This window comes from Nyctereutes procyonoides, unplaced genomic scaffold (assembly GCF_905146905.1).
Source record: "Nyctereutes procyonoides isolate TBG_1078 unplaced genomic scaffold, NYPRO_anot_genome, whole genome shotgun sequence".
Classification (NCBI taxonomy): domain Eukaryota; kingdom Metazoa; phylum Chordata; class Mammalia; order Carnivora; family Canidae; genus Nyctereutes; species Nyctereutes procyonoides.
In genome coordinates this window covers 26,383,264-26,402,569 of record NW_026575037.1, presented here as the reverse complement: position 1 = coordinate 26,402,569, position 19,306 = coordinate 26,383,264, and the positions used below count along the sequence as shown (strand labels likewise).

Below are 19,306 nucleotides of genomic sequence, written 5' to 3'. Positions count from 1 at the left end.
CCTGCCGCCCGCAGCCGTCGCCTCCGCCACCATGAGGAACATCTTCAAGAGGAACCAGGAGCCCATCGTGGCTCCCGCCACCACCACGGCCACGGTGTCCACCGGGCTCTTAGACAACTCGACGGAGAGCGGGGGCGCCGGGTCGAGTAAGGATGACCTGTTCACCTACATACAGGCCAAGTTCTTCAACAAGATCCAGAGCATCCCCTGTGAGTGCCCGCGGGGGGCCCCGGGCCGGGCCTGCTGCGCGTCTCCAGGGAGGGCGGGCGCCCCAGCCTCCCGGGGGGGGGAAGGGCCGCTGCCAGCGCCCGGACACGCCGGCGCTTGAAACCGGAGGAGGGTGGGAACCCGCGCGACACGGCCCTGCTGGCTGAAGATCTCCCGTCGCGTTACCTTGTTTGGGAAACAGAAGCTCCCCCCACCACCATCGCCTTCCCGGTTCCTGGAGCCGGCGGAGGTCGCGGGTGGGCCCCCCCCATGGGAGATGCTGGCTCGGGGCGTGGGGCGCGGCCAGGGCCCTGGGCCGCCGGCTCGGGGTGGCCCCGGGGCTCCTGCGCCTCGGTCGGGGGCCCTGTCCACGGCCCGTGGGCGCGGAGGGCGGGACTGCGCAGGCTCCGGGGAGGAGACGTGGCTCGTGCTCAACGCTGTGGCCGTGGCTGCTTGCAGGGGGGTGGGGGGCGGGCTGAGCCCCGCTGACCCGGCTCCTCCGTGGCCAGTACCGCCCTGGGCGCTGATCGCCATTGCCGTGGTCGCCGGCCTCCTGCTTGTCACCTGCTGCTTCTGCATCTGCAAGAAGTGCTGCTGCAAGAAGAAGAAGAACAAGAAGGAGAAAGGCAAAGGCATGAAGAACGCCATGAACATGAAGGACATGAAAGGGGGTCAGGTAGGAGCGCAGGCCGGGGCGACGGGCCCAGCCCACCCCACCCCTCCGAGGCCGGGGCTGCGGCACAGGCTTCCGGGGGCCACAGCCGGACCAGCTGCCCTCGGGAGGGCCCCATGTGCCCCCCTTCATTGGCTGCGTCCCTGGCAACTGTTGTCTGCGCAGCCGCTGGTGGGAGCGGGGGTCTCCTCCACCCGATAGCTCGGCCTCGGCCTCGATGAGGCCGCGGAGGAGAACCGTGCGTGGACCCCCAGAAGGGCCAGGGCACAAAACGTGGGGAAGAGAACCCCGCCCCCCCCCCCGGCCCCAGGAGGCCACCACTGAAGGGACGGACCCTGCGTGGTCCTGCCAGAAGACGCTGGAGGCCTCCACCGGGCGGCGGGGATCCACTGAGGCAGCAGAATGGTCCCGAGGCACCAAGACCGGGCCCAGTGGAGTCACCCCTGGTCACACGATAATAGTTTATTTGCCCCTGTGTTGGGGGTGGTCAGTCTGGAAAGTCCCTGGGTAAATCCTGGCTCCCCCGTTTGGTTGCCGAGGCCCCTGCTTCGCTTTGACCCACCGCTGCTCACTTGTCCTGGGAGCCACTACGAGGCCTCGCGCTCAAGAAATCAGTGTGGGGCCCGGGAGGAAGGTGGCCTCACGGAGTCCGCGAGATTAGATGGCCTTTGGGCGCTGTGTGCGCGTGCCTGCGTGCGCGTGGGTGGCCGAGAGAAGCCCGCGTGTCACGTGGGGTGGGGGCGGGCTGCAGGGCGGGTGGCCCACCTGGTGGCAGCCGGTGCGGCCGCAGGACTTTCTCTTACGTCACTTTCCTTCTCTCACCCCCGTGGGCTCTCCGTGCTCCGGGATGCCCCGACCGCGCTCCGGGTAAGTGTCCCAGGGCGGGCCGGAGCGGGGAAGTAGGGCGCCTGCGAGCCGCGGCCGGGGGGGCTGAGGGCCGCGGGGCGGGGCCCCTGGGCAGGCCCCGTCCTGCCCTGAGCGCCCCTTGTCTGGCCCAGCCCCCCCAGGACGACGATGATGCCGAGACGGGCCTGACGGAGGGAGAGGGCGAGGGAGAGGAGGAGAAGGAGCCGGAGAACCTGGGCAAGCTGCAGTTCTCCCTGGATTATGATTTCCAGGCCAACCAGGTAGGGGGGCCGGCTGGGGGTGTGGGGGGGGGGGAGGGAGGGAGCGCGAGAAGCAGCCCACCCACAGGCCAGGCCGCCCCCTTCCACGGGGTGGGCGGGGCTGGAGACCACAGGCGTGTGCCCCCGGGTGCCCCCGTGAGCCCCGGGCATCGTCGCTCTAGAGGGGTCCCCAGTTCAGGGCCCCCGTCGTCAACGCCCCGCCGACCTTGGGCAAACCCGCTTCCCCGACGTCACCCGGATCCGGGGGTGGGGACGGGACCGGTGTTCCTGGGTTGCGGCGGCCTGTCCCCGCTGGGGGGCTGGTGTGTGGGCCCCGGGGGGGTGAGGGGGGCGATGGGGGGCTCAGGCCCGGTCCTCTCTCCCCGCAGCTCACTGTCGGCGTCCTGCAAGCTGCTGAATTGCCGGCCCTGGACATGGGGGGCACCTCAGACCCTTACGTCAAAGTCTTCCTCCTTCCAGACAAGAAGAAGAAGTACGAGACCAAAGTCCACCGCAAGACGCTGAACCCCGCCTTCAACGAGACGTTCACCTTCAAGGTGCAGGCGGGCAGGATGGCGCCCTCGGGGGCCTCGCGGGCGGCGGGGGCTCAGGCTGCAGCCGGGGACGGCGCCCCCCTCCGCACGCCCCGCCTCCCCGAGCCCCGTCACCGCCCGTCCTGGGGCTTCGCGGGGACAGGGCTCGGCCGGGCGGCCCCGCGGCGTGTGACTCAGCGGCCCTGGCCTTCCCCGCCTGCTGTGCCCCGCAGGTGCCCTACCAGGAGCTGGGGGGCAAAACCCTGGTGATGGCCATCTACGACTTCGACCGCTTCTCCAAACACGACATCATCGGCGAGGTGAAGGTGCCCATGAACACCGTGGACCTGGGCCAGCCCATCGAGGAGTGGCGGGACCTGCAGGGCGGCGAGAAGGAGGAGGTGAGAGCGGCGAGCGCCGAGGGGCTGCGGGCGGGCGGGACGCGGCCGCGCTGTGTGACCCCGGGCACCTGGCTGACCCCCTGGGCCCGGGCCCCCCGCGGTCTGGCCTGCCTCTGGCGTCGAGGAGGCTCCCCCGTTAGGGGAGCAGTGTCACCGTCGTGCTGCTGCGGTTCTGCTGTCCCCGAGGGCCCCTGACTTGTCACTTCGTGCCTCAGTTTACCCACAGGGCAAGCCCACATTTATTTTAAAGGTGTCTCGGCACGGGGGCTTGTCCTCCCAGCAGCTGCTACGGCATCCTCGGCTTACCAGGCGCGGGCTGCGCACCTGCCGTATGCCACATGCTCCCTGGAGCCCCTGCTCCTCCTGGCATCGGTCCTTCGTCTGGCCAAGGCCCGGCCGCGAGGCCAGCAGCGTACCAGGCTGGGGGGGGGAAGGGACGCCCAGGACCCCCTTGCTGACCGGGCGCTCACCCTGAGGAAGCCGGGCCTGCGCCCCCGAGAGGCTCACCCGGGCGTGATGTTGGCAGAGCTCCTAGGAGCAGGAGCCCTGGGTTCCCATCCTGCCCCCGGAGCCCTTGCTGTGGGACGTTGTGGAGGTCTCGGGGTCACAAGGAGCCCTGACCCATCCACGGGAGGGCGTCGCCGTGACAGTAACCCAAGGAGAGGGACAGGGTACTGGGACGACCGCTCTGCCGGGGAGCGGGAGCGGGAGCCGTCCCCGGGGTGCGGTCATGGGGTGGGGGGGGCCCGGATGACCGGGACGCTGCTCTCCCGGCACAGCCAGAGAAGCTGGGCGACATCTGCACCTCCCTGCGCTACGTGCCCACGGCCGGGAAGCTCACAGTCTGTATCCTGGAGGCCAAGAACCTGAAGAAGATGGACGTGGGGGGCCTCTCAGGTACCTGCAGGCCTGGCGGCTGCCATGGGGTGGCACCGGCGAGCCAGGCGCCGGGCCTCGGTTCCCACGGGGTGGCCGCTGTCCTGGGCCCCAGGCCCGCCCCTGGGAGCTGCGGCAGCCTGGCGAGGCCGGACAGGCAACTCCCTCCCCACGAGGCTTAGTGAGTCCTCCCGGGCCCCAGGGTGCCGCCCAGAGCCGGGGACACTTGTCCCGCACAGGCCCTGCCCGCGGGGGGCGGGGGGGATGCCGCCGCCTTCCTAGGCATCAGGCCGGGGTGGGGGCTCCCCTGGCAGTCCTGCGGCCAGCCCGGCCAGGTCACCCGGGCTTGTCACCCCCCTCACTCACCCCCACCCCGCTGCACTGCACACACACCCCGCTCGCCCAGGGCCGCTCACTCCCCGACCTTCTGCAGGCCTCAGTTTCTCACCCGCGAGGTGGGGAGGTGGGTGGGGGCATGGCCGCGTGTGCGAGCCCCCTCTGCCCCCACCTGGGATGGCGGCACGGGGTCACCGCTAGAGCCTGAGCCCCAGGCAGCCCTCACCGCCCCCCACCCCGCCCCGGTCCTCCAGCTGGAACCTTCCTGCTGCCTCCGATTCTGCTGGGGGTGGGGTGCAGGGGGAGGTGGGGGCGCGGGCTAAGGAGGCTCTGGGGCGGGGCTTCTCCGCAGACCCCTACGTGAAGATCCACCTGATGCAGAACGGCAAGAGGCTCAAGAAGAAGAAGACGACGGTCAAGAAGAAGACTCTGAACCCCTACTTCAACGAGTCCTTCAGCTTCGAGATCCCCTTCGAGCAGATCCAGGTGCTGGGGGGGGGGCGGCGGGAACCCCTCCCCTCCTGCTCCTCCGGTCCAGTTACTGCCCGCCTGGGCCGTTCCCCCACTTAACGGTTGATGGCAGCGCAGCGGCCCAGGGGTTTCCCAGCCACCGTGTGCCCCAAACCCGTAGACCGATCTCCCCGGGCGGCGTCTGCGCAGCCTCTGTCCTCTGCCTTCTGTTCCCGAGGGAGAGACGGGGCATCGGCATCGCCCCAGGCGCCCGCCCTTTCTTTTCCCCCTCGTGTGTCCAACACTCTTTGCTGAGCATTCCCCATGTGCCAGGATGCTGCGGGGTGCTGGAGACACACGTGTGTCCAAGACACGGCCCTTGTGAAGGACCCCGGGGGGGAGCAGGTGCAGGTCGGGGCGCCCGGGAGGTGGGGACGTCGGCGTGCAGGGGGAGCAGGTGCAGGTCGGGGCGCCCGGGAGGTGAGGGCGTCGGCGTGCAGGTGCAGGGGGAGCAGGTGCAGGTCGGGGCGCCCGGGAGGGTGAGGGCTCGGCGTGCAGGTGCAGGGGGAGCAGGTGCAGGTCGTCGTGCAGGTGCAGGGGGAGCAGGTGCAGGTCGGGCCGCTGGGGAGGTGAGGGCGTCGGCGTGCAGGTGCAGGGGGAGCAGGTGCAGGTCGGGGCGCCCGGGAGGTGAGGGCGTCGGCGTGCAGGTGCAGGGGGAGCAGGTGCAGGTCGGCGTGCAGGTGCAGGGGGAGCAGGTGCAGGTCGGGGCGCCCGGGAGGTGAGGGCGTCGGCGTGCAGGTGCAGGGGGAGCAGGTGCAGGTCGGGGCTCCCGGGAGGCGAGGGCGTCGGCGTGCAGGGGAGCAGGTGCAGGTCGGGCCGCCCGGGAGGTGAGGGCGTCGGCGTGTAGGTGCAGGGGGAGCAGGTGCAGGTTGGGGGCCGGGAGGTGAGGTCGTCGGCGTGCAAGTGCAGGGGGAGCAGGTGCAGGTCGGGGCGCCCGTGAGGTGAGGACATTGGTGTGCAGGTGCAGGGGGAGCAGGTGCAGGTCGGGGCGCCCGGGAGGTGAGGGCGTCGGCGTGCAGGTGCAGGGGGAGCAGGTGCAGGTCGGGGCTCCCGGGAGGCGAGGGCGTCGGCGTGCAGGGGAGCAGGTGCATGTCGGGCCGCCCGGGAGGCGAGGGCGTCGGCGTGTAGGTGCAGGGGGAGCAGGTGCATGTCGGGCCGCCCGGGAGGTGAGGGCGTCGGCGTGTAGGTGCAGGGGGAGCAGGTGCAGGTCGGGGCGCCCGTGAGGTGAGGACATTGGTGTGCAGGTGCAGGGGGAGCAGGTGCAGGTCGGGGCGCCCGGGAGGTGAGGGCGTCGGCGTGCAGGTGCAGGGGGAGCAGGTGCAGGTCGGGGCTCCCGGGAGGCGAGGGCGTCGGCGTGCAGGGGAGCAGGTGCATGTCGGGCCGCCCGGGAGGCGAGGGCGTCGGCGTGTAGGTGCAGGGGGAGCAGGTGCATGTCGGGCCGCCCGGGAGGTGAGGGCGTCGGCGTGTAGGTGCAGGGGGAGCAGGTGCAGGTCGGGGCGCCCGTGAGGTGAGGACATTGGTGTGCAGGTGCAGGGGGAGCAGGTGCAGGTCGGGGCGCCCGGGAGGTTAGGGCGTCGGCGTGCAGGTGCAGGGGGCGGCCGCCCCGCAGCGAGGCTTCCGGAGCAAGCCTGGTCCCAGCAGGTGGCAGGAGCCGTGGGGGGAGGGGAGGCCCCAGGTCCTGTCCGGCGCCCCGCACCCCATTCCCGCTGCCCCAGCCCCCCTCCGGGAGCCCCCCTCCCGCCAGGGTTCTGTTCCTGACGGGCCACGCAGCCTCCCCGCCTCCGCCCCGCTGGCTGCCCGCGGCGTCCGTGCGTCGGCCCCGCCCCCTCCCCGGCCCCTGCGGAGCTGCCCGCAGCGCCCTGAGCCCGCTGTCGCCGGTCTGCGTGCGTCCCCGCAGGCCCTCGCGCTTACCTCGGCCGAACGGCTCGTTTTTCTAAGATTTTAAAAATTGATTCATGAGAGACGCAGAGAGAGGCGGGGACGCCGGCGGGGCAGAGGCAGGCTCCTGCGGGGCCCGACGCGGGGCTCGATCCCGGGACGCGGGGCTGCGCCCTGGGCGGGGGGCAGGCGCCCACCCGCTGAGCCCCCGGGCGCCCCTAGCATCGCCTTTTAAAGACATTTCATTTTCACTTTTTATGTATTTTTTTGTTTGAATTCAAATAATCACCTTGTAGTAATATCAGTGGTTCCGGAGGCAGAGGTGCGCGGTCCGCCACGTGTTACGTCACACCCGGTGCTCGTGACGTCACGCGCCCCCACCGCCCGTCCCGCAGCGCCCCGCCCCCGGGGCCCGCCAGTCTTGCTGGGACTCGCGGTCTCCTGCCCTCTGTCTGCCTCCCGCGACCCTGTTTTGTCCCTTAAACGGCGCACGTGAGCGGCAGCGAGGGCGGGGCCCGTGTCACGTGCGCGTGAGCCTGCGCGCATGCCCGTGCGTCACCGTCACCGCCGCGCCTGCCCGAGCGTCACCGTCACCGCCGCGCCTGCGGGGGGGGGGGCCCGCGGGGGGGCCGCGGGGGGCGGGGTCCCCGGGCCGGGCCCGTCTGACCCCGTCCGTCCCCGCAGAAAGTGCAGGTGGTGGTGACGGTGCTGGACTACGACAAGCTGGGCAAGAACGAGGCCATCGGCAAGATCTTCGTGGGCAGCAACGCCACGGGCACGGAGCTGCGGCACTGGTCCGACATGCTGGCCAACCCGCGGCGGCCCATCGCGCAGTGGCACTCGCTCAAGCCCGAGGAGGAGGTGGACGCGCTGCTGGGCAAGAACAAGTAGGGGCGGCCCCGCCGCCCGCCGCCGCGGCTCCCGCCACACCGCCCCGCCCCGCCCCGCCCCGCCCCCGCCCGCCTTCCCGCGCTTCCGCTTCCGGCGCTGAGCGGCCCGGCGCATGCGCGGGTGCAGGGCCCGCGTGCTCGAGGAGCCCGACGCCGAGGCCCCGCCCCCGCCCCGCCCCCGCCCCGCCCCCGGGCCTCGGGGGCACGTGGTCGCCTCCAGGCCTCGCTCTCGTGCCCGCCTCCGCCCACCGCGCTTGCGCTTCTCTTCCCGCCGTCCGCGCCGTCGTCGCCCGGGGCCGCGCCTCGAGGAAGGTGCGCGTGACCCCCGCCGCCCTGCGGCCCGGGGGGCTGCCGAGCCCTGGCCCAACCCGGGGAGGCCCGCGTCGTAGGCGCCGAGAAGCAGGACGGGCCCGGCGGCGGCTGCACCCGCTGGGCCCGGCCCCGCCACTCGGGTTCCCCCCGCCGCCCCCCCCCCCCCCGGCCCGGCCCCGGTAAAAAGCCATATGGGCGGAGTCCCGCGTGCACCGAGCCTCCCCCCACGCGGAGCCCGGCAGGAGGCAGGCGGGCGAGCCAGGGCCCCGCGCCCCGGAGCCACCTTGCGCCCCCTGCGCCTGCCCCCTGCGCCCCGCAGCCGCCCCGCACCCGGCGTCCCGGCCCCGGAGTCGTCCTGAGCCCTGACCCCCGCGCCCCGCAGCCGCCCCGCGCCCCCTGCGCCTGCGCCCCGCAGCCGCCCTGCACCCGACCCCCCGCGCCCCGCAGCCGCCCCGCGCCCCGCAGCCGCCCCGCACCCGACCCCCCGCGCCCCGGAGCCGCCCCGCGCCCCCTGCGCCTGCGCCCCGCAGCTGCCCTGCACCCGACCCCCCGCGCCCCGCAGCCGCCCTTCGCCTCCCGCCCGGCCCCGGGGAGCTCAGCTGGGTCCGTGCCGAGCCCAGAGTCGCGCCCGCGGGGGCCGTGGGGGCCGCGGGGGCCGCGGGGGGCGCGCTTCGGGTGCGGGGACTCCTCGCCCAGCCCCAGAGCTGCGGGTCTCGGGGCGTCTCCGCGCCTTCCCCACCGACCTTGTGCCCAGGCCCCGCGGAGCCCTCGCCCTCCCTTTGCGCCCCGCGCGTTCCGCCGCCCGAGATGCTGCTCTGCGCGGCCGCACCCGCCTGGGCCCCGTGAACGCGGCGGGCAGCGCCCCGGCTCGTGGGTTTTCCGCAGCCGAGGGCGAGGTCACCCTGGCCGCGGGCGTCCTGAGCCTGGCGGCCGCGCGGGGCCCTTCGGAGCTGCTGGGGAGCCCGGGGCAGGCTGCGCGCGGGGCGGGAGCCGAGGGGGGGCGGGGGGCGGGCGCAGGGGCGGCGGGGGTCCCCCTCGGCCCAGGAACCTGCCCACTGCCCCCGCGGAATCAGGGGGCCCGGGCGGCTGGCCCTGGGCTCCCGGCGCCATAGGGGCGGTGGCAGCGGCCCCCCGTGGGTGAAGCCAGCTCCCGAGCGCCCGGGCTGCGTGCAGGGGTGCGGGTGGGTGAGCAGAGAGGCCGAGAAGCCCCGGGTCGCGGGTGGGACGGAGAGTCCGGGTGGCCGTGCTGTGTGCTGATGCGTGGCCTCATGCACCCCTCCCCCCCGTCTGCCGCCCTGCACCTGCCCCCTCCCCCCCACCGCCCGCCGCCCTGCACCTGCCCCCCCGCCCTGCCGCCTCCCCCCTGCACCTGCTCCCTCTCCGCTGCACCTGTCCCCTCCCCCCGCACCTGCCCCTTCCCCCCACCGCCTGCCGCCCTGCACCTGCCCCCCCGCCCTGCCCCCTCCCCCCTGCACCTGCGCCCTCCCCCCTGCACCTACGCCCTCTCCCCTGCATCTGTCCCCTCCCCGCCCCTCCTCGCGGGGCTGCTCGCGGCCCTCCTGGGGGCCTCGGCTGGTGGCGGGCAGGGAGGAGGCCCGGACCCCACGACGGTTGCCCGCCTTGGCTCGCCCGCCTGGAGGATGCCGGGTCGGGTGGCATTTGGGAGAAGCAGCAAAGGACTCCCGGCCGAGTGGGTCGCGGTCCCCGCCGGGCGTAGGGGGCAGGGCGGGTCGTCCCTGTGACAGCCGAGTCCGGGGCGTCCTGGTTGCTGTGCGCCCGCCCTGCGGCCCTGCCCGGTCCGGGGCCAGACCCTGGTCACCGAGGGTCTTAACCTGCTTTTCGAGCTGTAACACTGAGAAGGGGACACTGTGACTTGAAGACACGCGAATATAGTTTATTTTTTAAGTGACAACAAAACAAGAACCTTCCGAAGCCATGGGAGCCTCACCCCCACCCCTGCATCCGGTTTGTGACCCAAGGTCGCCCCCGGGACCTCCGGGCTCCTCACTCGCCTGCATGTCTCCGCCTCCTGTAGATCCGCCGCATGCCCGGTGCCCCCGAGGCCCCCGAAGCCCGAGCCCCCGTGTCGCCCCGCCGGGGCCCCGTGTCCGCCCCGCCCTCGCGGACCCGGCGCCCCGGAGGCCCGTCCCCACCGCCCGCACCTGCGCTGCGTCCCGCCCGGCGTCGGGGCCCGGGGGGCGCCCTGTGCGCTGCGCCCTGCGCCCTGCGCCCTGCGCCCTGCCCCGACCCCCGGGAACTAACTGAAAAGCCATAGAGGGGCTCCCGCCAGGGGAGCGCCCCGTGCCCCGACCGGCCCCCACTCGTGAAGGGCTCACCCGCCGTCACCCTCCCGCTCCCAGCCCCGCGCCGGGGTGCGACGGTCGAGGGGCGCCTGCGGGGGACACGGGCCCGGTCGGGACTCTGGGGACCCTGGACGCGGAGCCCAGGCCCGGCGCCGCCCTCCGCCCTCCGCCCTCCGCCCGGGCCGAGCGGGGGCAGCACGGGGCGCGGCCGCCCCTCCAGGACGCCGGGCCGCGGACGCCTCCGCCCCGAAGGACCCACCGGCCGCCCCCGACCCCGGGGCCTGGAAGCTTCGAGACCCGGCGGGGCGGCCCCACGGGACCCGCCGTGGTCGCCGGAGGAAGGACGCGCGGCCCCGCCCGCCCCGCCCGGCGCCCCCCCCCCCCGTGGGCTCTCGTTCTTGTCTCCTGTCTCGTCCACCTGTTATTTTGTAACGAGCTGCGTCTCCTTATTAAAGAAATGAGCTGAGAGAAGCCTGGGGGCCGCGTGTCTCCAGTTTCTGCTGGGCTTGCGGGGCGGGGGGGGGGCGGGGGGGTCCGAGGGTGTGCAAGGTGCAAGGTGGGCGGGGGTCCTGAGTGTGCAAGGTGCAGGGTGGGGGGTCCTGAGTGTGCAAGGTGCAGGGTGGGGGGTCCTGAGTGTGCAAGGTGCAGGGTGGGGGGTCCTGAGTGTGCAAGGTGCAGGGTGGGGGGTTCTGAGTGTGCAAGGTTCATGGCGGGGGGTTCTGAGGGTGTGCAAGGTGCAGGGTGGGGGGTTCTGAGGGTGTGCAAGGTGCAGGGTGGGGGGTTCTGAGGGTGTGCAAGGTGAGCGGGGATCCTGAAGGTGTGCAAAGTGGGCGGGGGGGGGGGTCCGAGGGTGTGCAAGGTGCATGGTGGGAGGCCCTGAGGGTGTGCAACGTGGGTGGGGGATCCTTAGGGTGTGCAAGGTGGGCGGGGGGGTCCGAGGGCCTGGGGCCCAGCGTCTTGCTCAGGGAAGAGTCCCCGGGCCGCGGGGCTCCCTTCTAGGCGAAGCACTCGGACGGGGCTTTGGGGGTCGTGGGGGGCCCGGGTCCTTGACTCCGTTCCCGCTGGCCGGGCCGTGTCCACAAGGTCCCGGTTCCCCCTGCGAAGAGCTTCGGTCGGGGCGGAGGACGAAGCCTCAGAATCTGGGGGGACGCGGGCAGGGGCGGGGCGGGTGAGGGGGTGGGGGGCTGCAGGCCGGTGCCGGGCTCCCCAGCTGGGCCGAGCTCGGGCGACGCCGGTTTCCCGCCCAAACGGGAGGTTTATCCACAGGCGGACCCGGGATCCGAGGGCAGGCGCCGCGGCCGGTCTCCAGGGGCGCCTCCCGGGAACCGCCCCCCTCCCCTTCTGCGCCCCGACCTCCGCGTCCTTCCCGAGCTGACCTCACTCAGGTCCTGCTGTCATTGGTTTTATTTTATTTTATTTTTTTTTAAGATTTTATTTATTTATTTGTAAGAGGCCCGGAGAGAGGGCGAGGCCGGCTCCCCGCGGGGACCCCGAGGCGGGCTCGATCCGGGCCCCGGGGTCACGCCCTGGGACGGGGCTCCCGTGAGCAGGTGGTCGGGCCGCGGCCGGCGGTGTAGACACGGTGTAGGCCGGCGGTGTAGACACGGTGTAGGCACGGTGTAGGCCGCCGCCCGGGGCGGGGGAGGAGGCGCTCCCGGGGCTCCTCCGGTGTCGCGGGCCGGGCGGGACCCCGCGCGAGCTCCCCGAGCTCCCCGGCAGGTGGGGGCAGGTGGGGCGGCGGCTCCGAGCCTGGGTTCACCCGGGTTCACCCGCGTCCGGGCTGGGCCGCCCTGGGGCCTGCGGCCTGGCTCCTCCCGTGGCTGCGGGGCCGCGAGCAGCTGCCGCCGGCGACCGAGGGGCGCCTGGACCCCGAGGCCCCCACACCCGCAGCCGCCCGGCCCCTCCCTGCGCAGCGCCCCTCCCCCCGACTCCCCGCGGCCGGCTGCGGGGTGGCCCCAGGCCCGAGCCCCGCCGACCCCCGCCCGCCCCGGGGCCCGCGGACGCCGGCGAGCCCAGCTCCCGAGCCGCGGAGGCGCAGCCACAAAGTCAAAACACGGTTTATTCGCTCGTTTATAAACACGGTTGTGTCCGGAGGCGCCGCAGGTGTGACCGTCCTTACTCCAACTCGCGAACGCGGGCAGGGACACTACGGCCGGCGCGGGGGCATCCGGGGGCATCGCGGGGGCATCGCGGCGGATCGCGCCTGGCGGTTGAAAGGCCACTCAGTCGCACGAAATACATAAAATACATAAAATACATAAAATACATTCGGTTCACAAGCGGACCTGCCCCCCCCCCCCCCGTGTATTTACAACAAGTGGATCCACACGTCGGCCCAGGAGTCACACGGGCGCTTCGGCTGCGGGGGGGGGGGGGGGGAGGGGGAGGGGGGAGGGGAGACCCGGGGCCTGACAGGCGCCCCCGCCCCGCCCGGGGCCTCCTATGGCAGGTGGCAGGTGGCAGGTGGCGGGGCCGCTGCGGGCACCTCCGAGGGCCCCGAGCTCCCGCCGGGTGGGTGCAGGCGGCTGTGCACCCAGGGGAGCTCGACGGGGCGGCCGGGGGCGCTGCGGGTGGGCAGCCGGGGAGCCGCGCAGGACTCCAGGCCGCAGCTGCCCCGAGGACCCGCCCGCCTGCCGCCGAGGGTTGGACGGAGGCGACCCTGGTGACCCCAGAGAGGCAGGGGCCGCCCCCCCCCCCCCAGGCCGCAAAGCCACCGGGCCGCCAGCCAGTCAGTCACCCTGGCGTCAGGTCCGCTCTGCAGCAAGGCCGGGACGGCAACCGGCCCTGCCCATGTCACAGAATCCAGAAGAAAACAAGGTTTTCCGCCGTTAGAAAGAGCAAGAATTCGGAGTTCGTGAAATGTCCTAATCGTCCTAGGAGTAACTAAACACCGGAATTTTAAGCTGAGAAGGGACCCTAAGGGCTATGGGGTCCAAGTGCGCTGTGCACACCGGGAAGGGGACTGTGGGGCCCGCAGGGCTGCCCGGCACCCGGCTGCTGGTTCTGACTCCGGGGGGCTTGTCCCCCCGCGCTGCCTCCCCACCAACACCAGTGTGGGGACCGGGACCCGCACCATGACTGGGCCTGACGACCACACAGCAGGTGTGGGGCTGGGGCGCCACCTCGCAGCTTGCCCCAGGGGGGCCGGTGGCTCACCCAGGGGAGGCCCCGGGACGACTCCTCCCGGTGGCTCAGCTGCTGAATCCTCGGCTGGGCTCTGGGGGGCAAAGCAGCCTGGAAGCTGAAGCACCGACTCCGGCCTCTCCCCTCACACCTCGCACCTCGCCGCCCCGAGGGGTGCCCGTGTCCCCAGGAGGGAGGCGGGGTGAACGAACGGCTGGCTGCGGGCGGGTTCCTTGGCCAGAAATCCCAAGACCAAACCAAGGGCGGGGCTGCTTCTGACTCCATTAAAAGCCCTTGATGGCAAAACGGGTTGACCCACATCCTGTGGGATCCACAGGCTGGCTGGTGCCTTCAGCCTTGTGTTCCTGAGCAGAACCGTCAAATAAGCACGTTTTGTTTTGGGGGGGAAAGCACGTGAAATGATCCAATCCAGAGATGAGGCCCCCTTCAGTGGCCTCGGAGAGCAAGAAATGCACCCCGGCCTCCAACCTGGGGTGGGGGACGGCAAGGCCCAGAAGAGAAGCGAACGCGGCCTGCGGCTGATGGAAAAAGACAGGAGGGCCCAGGGACTAGCGAGCGAGACCGCCCAACGGGGTTCAGCACCCCGAGGGGCCCAGGGCAGGCCTGGGCCGCAGACTCCTTAGAGGCGACGCCCCAGGACGTGCGGGAGCCGGTCGCAGCTGACGCAGCCCGGGCAGCGCTCCTCAAGGCCCAGGGCCGTCTGGAGAACAAGCCCTGGAGACAAACAGGCGAAGCGAAGCGGGGACACTTCAGCCAGAGTCTCTGGAATGGCCGAACCGCTGCTCCCAAAGGTGTGGCTTGGTTTCGAAAACCATCAAATTCACGAGAAGAGAGGATGGAAAGTTGTACTGAAACCTCCTTGCCCCATCGTGGCACTTCCCGTAAAGACTCTGACGGCGCCGCGGCGCAGCCGAGCACCGGCCGTTGGCCAGACCCGCCGTATTCACGCAGCTTGAGCCCCTGGGGTTGGGGTGCCCTCGGGTATCCAGACCAGTAGGCCGAGGACGGGGCACCTGTGGCCACCGAAGAGGCCGACAGCCCAAGAGAAGGGAGGCCTCCTGCTGGTCTCTAACCTGCAGTCCTGGGGCAGCTGTGAAGAAAGGGCGTCCGACCCCCTGGGAAGGGACCGGGATGCTGAGTGTGTCCGTGTAATAAAATCAATTCCTTAACAGAGCGTCTGAAATTACCCAGGATGGTTTACACTTTCACGATTTCTTGGGCATAGAAACCAATATTCCTGAGATCGAAATGCTTCTAAATGTTTCATCACAAGGAGAACTTTCTGGCAAGAAAAGGCATCTTTGATGTGCAAGGGCTGCGTGCAGTAGCGGGGCCTAACACCAACCTCAGAGTTTCAAGATCCCGTCCCACGCTCTTGCGAGGGAGGCACCAGCAGAGGAGGGGCCCTCGGGAAGCCGGGCCCAGGCTGCCCGGTGAAGAGGGCGAGATGCTCTCCGTCCCTGAGGAAGACGCAGCAACCACGCCCAAGCCCTGCCCAGTGCCCGGGGTGCGCCGGGCCCATCACCTCGCCGACACCTTGTATTGGTCTCCCCCCCGCCCCCCAAAACCAGGGGACGTGTGCCGTGGCCGTGAGGAAGTGTTTTACCCTGACTTAGCTTTTGCCGAGAACGGAGCCCACAGCGTTCCCCTGCGCACGCAAAACCCCAATCAGTAGTAGCTTCCCTGGGAAGTGCTTGGGAACGAAGAATGCCGTGCGGGGCCTTGCCAGCGGGGACACATTTCCTATTCTGGGATTAGGATCCTGAATGACAGCCTCTGGTTTAAAGAGCATGCGATGTTTCAGACGGGCCGCGGAGAACTACACTGACGTTTTCTGGAAAGAAATTAAAAATGGCCAGAGGTAGTATGTGTTCGGAGAACGGGCCCTGCAAGCGCTGAATATCCCAGCCAAGGAGTTCCCGAGCTGCACTACAGAGAAACCGACCGGGCGGAGACGCCGATGAAGGACCAACAGGTTAAGGGGCGGCAGGGGGTCGCCCCCACGGCCAGCCGCCTGGCCCTGTGCCGAGGCAGGAGCTGGCCGCGCCTGGGCTTGGCTGTTCCTGTCCAGCGGAGGCCAGACGAGGTGGGACCGGCAGGAGCGGACGCCACGAGGGGCGCCCTAAAGGCCCGGAAGGCACCCGCCCAAAGGAAGGTTACGGGGAGGTGACCCAAGGGCCGAGCGGAGCCCCCGCGGGCAGACCCCAGCTCGTACCGGGAGGAGCTTGCTGGTTATCAGACCTGCCCACATTTCAAGGAACGAAGCCACCGGGAGCACCGGCTGTGGGGCAGAGCCGTGGCCGCGCCGCAGGTGTGGGTCCCTGCGACCCGACGACGGGAAGCTCCCCCGAGCGACCTCCGGGCCTCGCTGCTCTAAGACGCTGTGACCCCATCAGCGGGCTGGAAGCAGCTCGTCCCTCCACCATCTCGGGGGTCTGTCCCCTGATGCAGCCGCCAGAGTCCCCAGACACCTGCTGACAGCATCTGTCTCTCCCGACGGGCTGGTGGCCCGGGTCGGCCTCCCACCCAGCCTCCCGCCCAGCTCTCAGGCCTCCTCGCAAGGACTTCCTTTCTCCGGAGGAGCAGGTGCCGGTGCGGAGAGGGGAGAACAAGGTCACGAGGGGGGCGGTTGGGGACCAGGGGTGGGCGAGGAGAACCGGGGGCGGACAGCTGCCGGGGTCTGGCTTCGCAGCACGAGGGCCGGTGGTGCCGTCGAGGCAGTTTGCCTGGTCTCCCGGGTGCCTGAGAACAGGCTCCACGGTGGCCAGACGAGTGGGTCACACGCTCCGTCCTAGGCCAACACCGCGGGGGGCGGCGGCTGAGGGTGATGGCGAGGACGATGAAAGGACCGAGGCAGGAAGGAAGCCAGGTCATCGGAGCCTGGGGAGGGGGCCGGGGTGGGGTGGGGACACGGAACCGAGACACGGCGGGGATGGTGCTGGGCTGCCGACAAAGAGAGCAGCAACCCCGGAGCAAAGTCGGCTCCTGAGAGCCGCGGAGTCCCTGTCACCTCGGCTCCGGAGGCCGGTCCGCGGTTATGCCAACATCCTGATCTCTTGGCGTCCCGGGCAGGTCCTGGAGGGGCCACCGTAAGACTCCCCTAGTCCAGGGACGCGGGGTCCGCGGAAAAGGCTGTGGGCTACTGGGTGGGCTGAGGCCTACAGGTTCAGGCCCAACCCAAGGTGGGCAAGGAGCTGAGCAACAGGAAGCCGGGGTCCACGGCCGAGCCCGGTGTTGGCCCCAAGGCCCTCTCCAGCCGGCTCCGACGACCACGCTGGAGCTGGGGGGCGGGGGGCACGGGCGGAACAGGCACCGAGAGCACAGAAGGAACGTGCGCGGGGGAGGCGGCTGCAGGGGGGCGCGGGAGTCCTTCCACCAGAACATTCACCGTTTGGGGCCGGAAGGCGGCGGCCGGAGCGCGGGGGAGAGCAGCCCGCGCTGCCGGGCCTCCTCTCGGGAGCCTGGTCTACTTGGATAGTTTGCTGATGACTCGGATGAGGGCTCCGTTTTCATCTTTCAGCCTCTGGTTGTCGGACTTCAGCTCTGTTAACACCTGCGGGGACAGGGGACAGGGGACAGGCCTGTTAGAGCTTGGCCCGCGCCCCGCACCCTCCCACCCAGGCCAGCCGGGCCAGGGGCAGCCGGCGCCGTGAACCCCCGCAGCCCTTCCCGGGCGGCTCCCCCCTGCACCTGCTGAGCCGGCCCGTCCGTACTGGGGGGACCACGGCCCCCCGCCTGCCAACGGGCACGCTCGGCCTCGGCCTCGTACCGCACGCCCCTCCCTGCGTCTCCCGTCCTCCCCGGCCGCGGGCGGCTCTCCGTCACTCCTGCCCTGAGCTCGCGGAGTAGGGGAGCCCACGGGAGCCCACGGGAGCCGCGGGGATGCAGCAGGAGACGGAGGAAGGAGCGCCGGGCCGACGGGGGACTGCCGAGGCCCCAGGGCCCCCATGCGCGGGCTGTGACACGATGCACCAGGACCCCTGCGCCCACCACCGAAGCCGGGAGGCCAGGGACCCGGTGGGCGCTGGGGGCACGGGCGGGCCATGTATGCACCGAGCTCCTGCCCAGAGCTCCTGTGGCGGCTCCCGGGGGCCGTGGGGCCACAGCAGCAGCTCGGGGACGGCGGGCTTCCCGGCGGTGGGCGCCTGGGGGGTGGGGGCCCTTCCACCTGCACACGCGGCGCCCCGCGCTGCTCCCCCTGCTCCCCCGGGTGCACGTGAGCGGCACCCCGAGCCCTATGGGCCCTTCCGGGGCTGCTGCAGCTCATCGAATCGGAGCTCGGCTGAGCCCTCCCTGCTTCGGAAACGCAGACTCGCTGAGCCGTGGTGTGATCTCACGTTAGGGACTCGATGCTTTGGGAAAAAAAACACAACTGGCCGAGGCGGTTTGGCAGCCGCAGCGCATGACCACCCACACGGAGGGGGAGTGTGGGCACAGCAAGCGCGATGCACAAATCAAAGGGCGAAAGCCTCGTACACCCGACCCCACAGAGGAGATGCCCAGGTGCTGTGACACGCGGGGCTCCAGCCTGACCAGGGGCACGGGCGGGGGCACCGCAGGGGCACGAGGTTTACCAGGCTCCGCGGCAGCCCCCGAGGCCGACTTTTCTTAATTTCTGACTTTCTAGGTTACGGCAGCTTGATGGACGGCATCCTGGGCAAGTGTGACCGCCGCCGGCCTGGGGCAGGGCTGTGCTGCAGGCCAGGAGCCCGGGGGGCCAGGCCGGCTGGGGCGGCGGAGGCGAAGGCAGGGAGCGGGTGGGGAGCCCCACTGCTTACACCCGGGGCAAGGGGCTTGCGCCACACGCCGGTAGGACGACCTCTTAGGGGATCCCCAGGGACCAGCACAAACCACGAGGCAGGACAGAGTCCCTGAGCACACCGTCCGGCGGCCTAGCCACCGTCTCCCCCGGGCAGGGGGTGGCACGGGTGTCTGCGAGGGGCCCGCCAACAGGGACTCGGGGTCAGCAAGGCAGGCGTCTGCTCCAGCTCCAGCCCCGCTCCTGGCACAAAGGTACTTAGGGCATAAGGAGAATATGTAAACAGGTGAGCAGGGCTCGGTTCCAGTAAAACTTTATTTCTGGACACCAAGGTTCGATTCTATATATTTTCACATGTCACGGGATATTCTCTTGATCCCGCCCCCCGCCTGTTTCTACGGCTCATGGGCCAGGCTGAGGGGCCTGTCTGCGGGTCCGCCACAGGAGCCGTGTACTGCGTCAAGGCCTCTTCGCAGTGGCAAAGTCTTTTGGCAGGTGGCTGGGGGCTTGCTAAGAGGCCGAGAGCGCCGCAGCGGCGACGGCGGGGCACAGCGCGGCCCAACAGGACCCCTCGCCCCGCGCTCGGGCCCCGCGCTCGGGCCCCGCGCTCGGGCCCCGCGCTCCACAAGCGGCCGGGCTCCGCCACACACCAGACAGCTCCCCTCCCGGGGCCGAGGGCTCGGGAGCCTGGCATACTTGTGTGAACCTCGGGTCCACCCTGACTCTCGGTGACCTCGGGCAGGTTCCTTAAATTGTAACTCGTTTTTTCCATCTGGTACAATGATTGTTCTGGGGACTGAGGCCAAAGCATATAAACTACCGTGCAGGGACCCCTGGGGGGCTCCGCGGTGGAGCGGCTGCCTGCAGCCCAGGGCGTGACCCCGGGGTCCCAGGATCGAGTGCCCATCGGGCTCCCCGCATGGAGCCTGCTTCTCCCTCTGCCTGTGTCTGTGCCTTTCTCTGGGTCTCTCAGGAATAAATACATAAAATCTTTAAGGAAAAAAAAAGTTCCGTGCACAGGCCTTAATAAATGACAACTGTCACCGTAGGTCTTAACTACTGAAAGCACACGATCTAGTTTTGCCCCGTATCCTAGACTATCTTGCACAAAGATGGAAACTAAACACAAATGGCAGATCTGTTTTGGGGTCCCTAGTTCACCCCTGTCGAATCTCCCCACGATCCTGAGGCTTACTGTGGAGCGTGGAGTTTGGCCCTAACACGGCACCACGTCGGGGACCGGAGCAGCTGGGTGCCGGGCTATGTATCGCTCCCCTTTCAGTTTTCTTGGTGTGTGACGGCATCTACAGCAGAGATTAGCTCAGCCCTTACGGTAATTTGGGGGCTTCAGATCTAGTGGGTATTAGCCGGCAGCCCC

General features: G+C 70.5%; 2 protein-coding genes across 10 annotated transcripts in view; one reads left to right on the top strand and one right to left on the bottom strand.

Annotated features, from left to right (window-relative positions):
* The window catches only part of SYT2 (synaptotagmin 2), an 82,295-nt gene extending 74,859 nt beyond the window's left edge, over nt 1–7,436 (top strand). Inside the window, exons 2-9 of the mRNA XM_055319366.1 lie at nt 15–209; nt 717–883; nt 1,888–2,007; nt 2,376–2,543; nt 2,753–2,920; nt 3,700–3,817; nt 4,485–4,618; nt 7,205–7,436. Coding sequence (XP_055175341.1) covers nt 32–209; nt 717–883; nt 1,888–2,007; nt 2,376–2,543; nt 2,753–2,920; nt 3,700–3,817; nt 4,485–4,618; nt 7,205–7,411 — 1,260 coding nt within the window. The 5' untranslated portion in view covers nt 15–31 and the 3' untranslated portion in view covers nt 7,412–7,436. The remainder of the gene's footprint in view (nt 1–14; nt 210–716; nt 884–1,887; nt 2,008–2,375; nt 2,544–2,752; nt 2,921–3,699; nt 3,818–4,484; nt 4,619–7,204) is intronic.
* Nucleotides 7,437–12,064: 4,628 nt separating this feature from the next.
* The window catches only part of PPP1R12B (protein phosphatase 1 regulatory subunit 12B), a 203,576-nt gene continuing 196,334 nt past the window's right edge, over nt 12,065–19,306 (bottom strand). For 6 of the 9 annotated variants that reach the window (XM_055319040.1, XM_055319041.1, XM_055319043.1 and 3 more), the window contains one exon: nt 16,641–16,722. Coding sequence is in view for 3 of the 9 variants with exons in the window: in XM_055319042.1 (XP_055175017.1) it covers nt 16,636–16,722 (87 nt within the window). In the remaining 6 variants the exon portion in view is untranslated. Of the gene's footprint in view, nt 16,723–19,306 lie in introns of all 9 variants that reach the window. The other 3 variants (XM_055319042.1, XM_055319044.1, XM_055319051.1) reach the window with 1 other exon arrangement.